This window comes from Octopus bimaculoides, chromosome 19, assembly GCF_046866305.1.
Source record: "Octopus bimaculoides isolate indiv1 chromosome 19, ASM4686630v1, whole genome shotgun sequence".
Taxonomy (NCBI): domain Eukaryota; kingdom Metazoa; phylum Mollusca; class Cephalopoda; order Octopoda; family Octopodidae; genus Octopus; species Octopus bimaculoides.
In genome coordinates this window covers 7,379,247-7,389,246 of record NC_142946.1, presented here as the reverse complement: position 1 = coordinate 7,389,246, position 10,000 = coordinate 7,379,247, and the positions used below count along the sequence as shown (strand labels likewise).

At 34.9% G+C, this 10,000-nt stretch overlaps 1 protein-coding gene across 1 annotated transcript in view; it reads right to left on the bottom strand.

Moving 5' to 3' along the window:
• Positions 1–10,000, bottom strand: part of LOC106867241 (QRFP-like peptide receptor) — a 172,324-nt gene that overhangs the window by 60,351 nt on the left and 101,973 nt on the right. Inside the window, exon 3 of the mRNA XM_052974678.2 lies at positions 7,908–8,029. Within this exon, the coding sequence (XP_052830638.1) occupies positions 7,908–8,029 (122 nt within the window). The remainder of the gene's footprint in view (positions 1–7,907; positions 8,030–10,000) is intronic.

The following is a 10,000-nucleotide window of genomic DNA, read 5'->3' as shown; positions in this document are numbered from 1 at the left end:
ATGTGCACGTGTGTGTTTGTGCCTCTGTGTAATAACGCTCGTCTTTGAGAATAACCGGATGTAAATCTTCCATAGCGTTCCATTGAATATGATATAGCACAATGGTTAAGTGATGTTAGACATTATCACTTTTAAATTTAAGATATAAATGCACAACGGCGCCCTCTGGCGTCAGTGCCTCTGCTTCTTTATTCAGTCTCTATGAAGTACAATATCATTTTACGTTGGAAGCCCCAACAATTCATTCATGATATAAAAATAGAATTTTCTGGAATATATACCGGAATGATTTTTTTTTTCGTTGCTTTCTTTACAGAGGAATAAATCTAAACATTTTTTTTCTTTCGTTAGATTCGGTTACGTTACTTCTCCTTCCTGAAAGCATAATCTATTAAAATCTATTATAATAAGTATTGTAGTCGCCATTTTGTCCCATAAACAAACACACACATATATGCACATATTCTCACACAGTAACACATATGTGTACGACCTCAGCTATATACAAATACACATATATATATATATACAGAAGATACTTTAATTAAATAGTTGATTTCATTAAACAAAGCTTTCTATCTGTCAACTCAGTAGTCTCTCGTTCTCTCAATTTCTCTCTGTTTATCCCTCTCTCTTTCACATTAAACAAAGCTTTCTATCTGTCAACTCAGTAGTCTCTCGTTCTCTCAATTTCTCTCTGTTTATCCCTCTCTCTTTCACACACTCTCGCTCACTCACTCCCTTTCTCACAGTCGCTCTACTCAAGTATGTATGTATGTATGTATGAAATTATGAATGAATGTGTGGTGTGTATCTATGTACGTATATATATGTATGACTATTCGAATATATGTATGTATAATTCACTGTATGTCTGTGCGTATGTATGTATGTAAATGTATGAATACATGTATGTATATAATATGTATGAATGAATGCATGTTTGTCTGCATGCAAATGTAATGTAACGTATATATATGTATGTATGGAACCAAATCAGGAGAAAAGGGAAGGTGATCAACCAGTTCAGAATCACAGTCACACCCAACAACCATTGAAACCAAAGACTTGTGTACTGAAGCATCGTCCAGATGAAGGAAGACCCCGACCTCCCGTCCCCTTCTGTCAGATTTTCTGCATTTTTTTTATCTCGATAGCCTTTCGTACCTGCCTCACCATGTTGGCATGGTACTCTCCATTGATAGTGTGGCACTTTTGACGATAGTCAATAAACACAATGCCTTTTGTACTCCAAATAACTGAGGCCATCCCCTTCCCAGCAGAGGAGACGACCTTTGGCCTTCTCAGGTGAGCAGGTGTTTCCAATCCATCATTTGTTTCTTTGTCTCTGACTCTGAGTGATGAATCCAATACTCATCCTTGGTGACGAAACGTTCAAGGAAACCAGCTGGATCTGCCTCAGGTAATGTCAGATTTATCTGTATCCGTGATATGACCAACCAGGTGCGCTTTTGATCAGGTGTTTGAAAATGTGACACCTACAGAGTAGAAGCCTTCTTTATGCCAAGTTTATTGTGCAGAATATCCTCAACTCTCTCGGAGGAGACACCAATAGCATTGGCTATTTGATTTATAGTCAATTGCCTGTCTTCCATCACCATGTGGTGAACATGATGCTTTCCTCCTCAGTGGTGGCAATTACATGACGTCCAGCCCTTAGGTCATCTGCAAGACTCTCCTTTCTCCTCCTAAATTCGGCTGTCCATTTTAGCACTGTTGATAACGCTGTTGATAACACGTCATCTCCTAATATAGCAACCGTGTCAGCCCGAATGTCCATGGTGGCTAAACACCTTTGCTGCAGGTAAGACCACGTTGCCAAAAACCATTTATAAGAGAGGTCACTACCAGTTACTTTTGAAGTTTGCACTGAAAAGTCAGACGTCAGTTTTCCTAGAAATAAACAATGCAGTTATTAATAAAATGTGTTGAAGTAAATGGATGCAAGATTTCACAGCTCTAGCATGATCCCTTCATTGTCAGCCTATGAACTTTTCAGCCCACCCTCGTATATTTCTGTACGTATTAACTTTCATAGGTATATAGCTGCATAAGTTCGTCTGAGTGTATGAGAGGATGTTTCCAAATTTATGCATATGTTTAAATTGATCTATATATATATATATATATGTGTGTGTGTAGAGAGAGAGAGAGAGAGAGAAGGGGGAGAGAGGGGGACAGATAGACAGAAAGATAAATACATACATACATACATGCACAGATAAATAGATAGATAAATATATCCATACATACAAAGATAGAGAGAGAGGGAGAGGGAGTGAGGGGAGATGAAATGCGTGATGCGTGATGGTGTGTGCGCGCGCGTTTCTGTGTGTTGTGTATGTATGTATGTATGTACGTATATATGTATATGTGTGCGTGCGGATATATAAGGGTGTGTGTATGTGTCTATGTCTGCGTGTGTGTGTGTGTCTGTGCGTGTGTGTGTGTATGTGTGTGTGTGTGTATGTGTGTGTGTGTGTGTGTGTGTGTCTGTGTGTCTGTGTGTCTGTGTGTGTGTGTGTGTTTGTCCGTGTGTCTTTCTGTGTGTTTAAATCCTATCCAGTCTCCTTCAATCCACGAAATCTCATAAGTGACATAGCTTCAAGATAAGAGGTTACTTTATCGATTAAAATTCTGTTCGAATTAACAATGACTTGCCGCAACAAGTCAATCCCACGCTGCGTTGTTTATATTTGATGGACAGAGTTATTGGGTCGGTTATTTAATCTCTGGCCGTCTTAAGGCTCAAATAGATTCCAAATTTACTCAAGCCATACGCAGAAATTTCCGTTTCTATTTCTGAAATGTTTCGTTGTTGAAGTTTTTTTTTATTTTGTTTTTCTTTTACATATTTTTTTCTTTCTTGCTGGACGAACGAAACACAAAAGAAGTGCTCAACCGCCTCCTAAGCATCCCATTCTATGGAATTGTCTTCAATTTAATTCTATCAGGCCGGCGTTAAGGTAATGGATTTTGTTCTCAGCAACTTTTGGGCTTAAGTACACAGGTTTTATAGTTTATTTTAGAGAGTGTAAGAAGAGCAACTGTAAATTTTACAAACGTTTCGATATAGATGGCAGAGAGGAAGAAAAGAAGGAGTAATTTTCAACATAGGCGCTGGAGTGGCTGTGTGGTAAGTAGCTTGCTTACCAACCACATGGTTCCGGGTTCAGTCCCACTGCGTGGCACTTTGGGCAAGTGTCTTCAACTATAGTCTCGGGCCGACCAAAGCCTTGTAAGTGGATTTGGTAGATGGAAACTGAGCCGCATGCGCAGAAGATTTGCTCATAATGGTGAAATGTTTGTGCAATGTATTAGCTCAGTCCCCTCCATCAAATCGGCGACGCTTGAAAAGGCGAACTGTGTATCACACGTCAGGCGTCGAAGTGATCGAATAGCAACGTTATATGTAGTGTTTTATTGAAGAACACAAAGCACCACCCGGGACAGAGATTGAAACCACGACCCCTTCCCTCATCGTGAGTGCAACACCATAAACCACAAGGCCACGCGCCTTCAACAGACATCACATTGTCTAGGATTGATAAGAAAACCATGTGAACGTTTTAATCACATGACCATGCTTGTACACACTGATAGCGATGGAGAAGGAAGCCTAACAGTATTTCAACGTTTTGTTGCAATTTCTATGCGCTAAATAAAGATTCTTTGCAATCAATTAGAACGTTATTTGATTTATATTTTTGTTTATTTACATATGCAAGAAAAGCTATTAGATAGATACAAACTTAAATATTTTATTGGCAAGAAATTAAAGTACAAACTTTAACCTCATTTGTTCGCAAACAAGCTAGTAGTGCCAAACAAACATAACACGCACACACACAGCAGATTATGTGTGCATACCCACATTTATATGTAAGTGTATGTATATGTATCTATGTATATATATATATATATATATATATATATATATATATATATATATATATATATATATATATATATATATATATATATATATATATATATATATATATAATCTTTATCTTATCATTTTGACTTTGTATTATATTATACTCATTTATTGTGCTTTTACTTATTAATTTTTCTATATGTGACAGTGGATTTTCATCGACGAGTTCATGAACCTTGGTTCTTTTCCCTAAAACTATATATCTATATATATTTTACTCTGTAAAGCTCAATTTAATTTTAATTTTGTCCCTAATATTATTATTATATATATATATATATATATATATATATATATATATATATATATATATATATATAAACACACATGTGTACATATTTATATACTCATGTGCACACTTGTGTACTTACATATATAGATATGTAAATATATACACACATACATACATGTTGTATGTGCATGCGTCTGTGTGTGTGTTTGTGTGTCTGCATGTGCCTGTGTCTGGGTGTCTGTGTGTCTACATTTATGCATACGTCAATATAAATATTCGAATATAGCCAAGATTTATCCATATTCTTTCCTCTCAACCTTCCTTTAAAATTTTTTCTACTCTGCGCTATTTCCAAAGGCACTTAACATCAACCAAACTTCTTCAATTTCTTTACCCACATGAATATTAGATTCCAGTGCAATGATACTCCTTTCTTACCAATTTACCGAATGCACCACAAGAAATGGATTCTGCATGTCTTTAATGAGATTTCAGTACCATAAGCATTGTATCTCATTGTATTTCAACAGAATCTCATGTACAGGAATCTAGAATTAGCTTTCACATCTGCCCAGTGGTCATCAACACTTTCAGCCTTATATGCATACATATATATATATATATAATATATATATATATATAATATATATATATATATATATATATATATATATATATATATATATATATATATATATATATATATATATATATATATATATATATATATATATATAATAATATTAGGGACAAAATCCAAATTACAGGTAAAATCTCAATTATATATATATATATATATATATATATGTATGTATGTATATATATGTATATATATATATATATATATGTGTGTATGTATGTATCATATATCATGTATTATATATGTTTGTGTGCATGCGTGTATACACACACACACACACACACACACACATATATATATATATATATATATATATATATATATATATATATATATATATACATATATACATATATATATATATACATACATGCAGTTATAGATATATTAACATGCATACACTTATATTTAACAATATATATATATCATACATTATATATACATGTGCGTCTGTGCATGTGCATATATATATATATAACATATATGGATTTATATATACACATATATATATATACACACACACACATATACATTCATATATATATGTATGTATATATACATATATATATATATATATATATATATATATATATATATATATATATATATATACATATATATATATATATATACACATATAGATACATATATATACTTACAAATATAGATATATCTATATGCATGTACTTATATATATATATATCAATATATAAATGTACCTATATAGATGTACAAACATATATATACATGTACATACATACATGTATATACATACATGTGTGTGTGTCTATATGTATACATATGCGTATACATATGTGTGTATACATATGCGTACATAAATGTAAATATGTATGTATGTATAAATTGATAGATAGATAGATAGATAGATAGATGTCGGCATGCATGGGTGCCATTACCTGCACGTAGTTATATATATGTTATTATTCTTGCTGTTTTTTTAATTAATTATTCGTATAGAGGACTGTTTTCTGACCAAAACTCTAATCCTTTAAGCGTTTGAACATGAAAATCTACAATAGGAAGAATTTGCAATAAACGTACAGTTTCCTACCGAGTCAGTTTTTATAAAGTGATAGGTTACACTGTTTCTTAACGTTATGGTAAACCAAGGCGGCCAGCTGTCAGAAACGTTAGCACGTCTGTCTTTACGTTCTGTGTTCAATCTCTGCCGAGGTCAACATTACCTTTCATCTTCACAGACATGAGCAACATAGCTGAGTAGACTAAAGAAATATGAAATAAAATGTCTAGGTGAAGGATACAAAGCGCCGGCGGAAATCGATCCAGCGTCCTTACTATCGTGCACCGAACACCCCCTAACCATTAATCCACACACCTTGATCAAATAGCCGCTTAAATTCAAATGAAATATCTATACATTCGTATATTTTCAAGTGATGGCTTCTCTGGAGTATTGAACCGTCATGCCACAACGATTACACATACAGTTCGTAATCATATTTCGAGTCAGTGAATGATCGAAGCCGAACAGAAAGACTATAAAACTGGGTGTGTGTACGTGTGTACGCGTGTACGTGTGAGTACGTGTACATGTGTGTGTGTGTGTGCATGCGTAGTAACAAGGTACTCGAAACGACGATGAAATTTAGTTAAAGCTGACGAAGGAAAGCTATTTGTGTCTGTCACTCTTTTCTTTATTCTGTTTTTCATTCTTTCTCTATAAACTCATACACTTGTCTCGTCTGAGTCAAAAAGCCGTTTACATTTCGTGTCTGTGCTTTGTTCCTATGCTGTTTATTTTATGTCCTGTTCTCTAATGTATATTTGTGTGTTACGTCTGTCTCTTCTTTTTGTTTTCCGTTCTTCTATTTAAACTTTTGTCAAAAGACATTATTCACTGACTTCGCTGCGTCCTTTAATTGTTTTATTTTTGTTTTTCATTATCCAACTGGTCTGTAACTTTTCCAAGTTTATATTTGGTTGTATTTCGACTAAACGACTCGGTGTTCACATATTTCTCTCTCTCTATCTCTCTATCTTTCTTTCTCTTTCTCTCCCACTATCTGTGCTCTTTTTGCACCAAAGTATTTTAGCGGAAGATTTGAACACCAAGGAGAAAACCGATAATTCATTGCTTTTGGACGATCTTAAATAGATATTATTATTTGTTCAGTGCACATTGCACAGATACTGTCTTGTGACAACAGCCATTGTAAATGCATTGTACTGGTGACTGGTCAGTGGAAAACTTGTGACCATCGCCTCTATTGTTCACAAAATACCATATAAAATAAATAAATGGATTACATTTAAAGTAGTTAAAGGAATTTTTAGTCTTTCGATGTGGGTCTTTAAACAGATGTAAATACATCACGTTATTCTCTTCGTATACAGAAAAATAAAGGAGATTGCTCTGGCATGTTTTGCGGTTCGTTTACCATACATCTAAGGTAAAGTGCTCCTGATTCCTCTGCCTACGAAGAGAGCTTGTAGCAAATCGCTAATCAACCCTTTGCCTGTCGAAAGCGTTTTCGTTAGTTTGACCTAAACGTCCATGTTGGTTTTCAGACTGCTATTCTTTTATTCATTTACGTGTTTCAGTCATTTCACAGCGGCCATGCTGGATCAACGCCTTTAGTCGAACAATCCGACCCCAAGATTTATTCTATTGGATTCTTTTGCTGAACCGTTAAGATAAGGGGGCGTAAATACATCAACACCGGTTGTCAAGCGATGGTGGGGGACGAACACAAATATATATATATATATATATATATATATATATATATATATATATATATATATATACGACGGGCTTCTTTCAGTTTCCGTCTACCAAATCCACTCACAACGCTTTTGTCAGCCCGAGACTATAGTAGAAGACACTCGCCCAAGGTGCTACGCAGTGGGACTGAACCCGGAAGCATGTGGTTGGGAAGGAAGCTTCTTACCACACAGCCGAGACGTTATGTTACCAACAAAAAAGATGAGGAGAAATATCCGTCGAATGTAAATAATGTAAATAATGTAAATAACGTAAATAATGGTTATGGAGTTGTTACGTAGTCAATAACAAAATAATGGTTTCTTACCTTTCCAGGCAAAGAGCCGTAAGTGTCAATACAGAACAGATCATGGATACGTTCTGCATGTAATATGCCAGTTTGCATATAAATTCACCGAGTTTCCAGGTAAACGTAAAAAACATTGCGCACTGCAAAAAATAATAGAAAGTAAAATTAATTAGTTTTCATATAATTAATTTTATCATCTGTTTCATTATTATTTTTATTTATTTCATATATTTATTTTATTACTATCTTTATAAAAAAAAAACAGCAAAAACATTTGATCAATGGTTCCCAAAGTGGTCGGTACTACCCACCCCTGATTAGCTTCTGACTCCCTGATTCGATGTTGCATGTGTTATTGTTGTTCTTCTTTTTGTTACTGTTGTTGTCCTTTACACCCACGTGATCTTAAGTTACACCTATGATGAAAGGCATGCAAGCTGTAACTATCCCATGGTTCTTTTTCAAGAATTGTGTATCTTGAAGTACATTAATTAGTGCCCTGCCTGTTTATATTTAAAATGGAAGGGTCTGATTAGAGAAAGGCCTGGCTGTTATTTCTAGCAAGAAAATCAACCTCGTAAAGGATCCTGATTAACTCAATATATACTATTGCTGCTGCTGTTATTGTTGTATTATTTAGTACTAAATCAGTCCAATCCATCCATACCCACCATGTTGTTTTGTATACCCATTGACCGATGTGACATTTCGGTTTTTCGATGTTGGTAAGTGAACTGACAGTGATTTGGCTGCTATTTCTTGCAGATCAAGTGACCACATAGAAGCTCACGTATCCATTACGTATCAGCTCTAATTGATTCTTTAGGCACAAAGCCAACTTTTTTGACCGGAGGCAGAGCAGTGTCGATTTCATTAAGACGGTGATTAATTGATACTTTATTTTATTGATTTAGCAGAGATGAAAGGCAATGTTGACGTCAGCGGGGTGGACATCAATCTCAGAACGTAAAGAGCCGGATAAAACACCACAAAGCATTTTTGTTCGACACTCTAAAGATTGTAGTTCCATCACCCTACAGTTAATTATATAATATTGGTTTCAATTTTTGGCACAAGGCCAGAAATTTGAAAGGAGGGTGAAAGTCAATTACATCGACCCCAGTACTCAACTGGTACCGGCTTTATTGACCTCGAAAGGATGAAAAGCAAAGTCGACCTTGGCGGAAGCTACTTTGATATTAAAAGACTTTTTTCCTTCTGTTGATACAATACGAAAACATTTTGCAACATTTGGCTACAAAATAGTTTTGTTGTTGTTGTTGCTGTCGTTGCTGCTGCTGCTGTTATTATTATTATTATTATTGTTCAGTAGTTTTATTTTTATAACGTGCTTTCACTTCACTACCGAGCGCAGCTCTGTGCGCCTTGGGTATGTGCTGTGGTTTGCTGTGGTGCTCTTATGTTTACTGTATTGAAAGTGTTTTGCGTAGAATGTGTGCAGTACCCAGTAGTGCAATTTTCTGTATGTTATATATATTTGTAAGTCCTGGTGTTTTTGTTATGTATTTGTCTGAATATTTTTTTATTATACCTAAGGCACCTACTATGATAGGAATTGCTTCTGTTTTTAGATTCCACATTCGAGTTACCTCTATTTCCAGGTCTTTGTATTTTGTTATTATTATTATTATTATTAAGGCGGTGAGCTGGCAGAATTGTCAAGGAAGCCGGGCAAAATGCTTAGCGGCACTTCGTCCGTCTTCACGTTCTGAGTTCAAATTCCACCGAGGTCGACTTTACCTTTCATCCTTTCAGGGTCGATAAAATAAGTACTAGTTACGCACTGAGATCGATGTAATCGGCCTAGTCCCTTCCTGGCCTTGTCCCAAAATTTGAAACCAGTATTACTACTATTGTTGTCGCTGGTGTTGTTGTTGTTGTTGTTGTTGTTGTTGTTGTTGTTGTTGTTGTTGTTGTTGTTGTTGTTGTTGTTGCTGCTGTTGTTGTTGTTGTTGTTATTCTCTTCAAATGAAAACCGCAACGTAATTTATCGGAATCTGATTGAATGAAATTAATGGTTGTCTTTTTAGATATTATATCACGGTGATTATTCCAAATTCTGTAATATCTTCTTGAAGATATTGCGATAT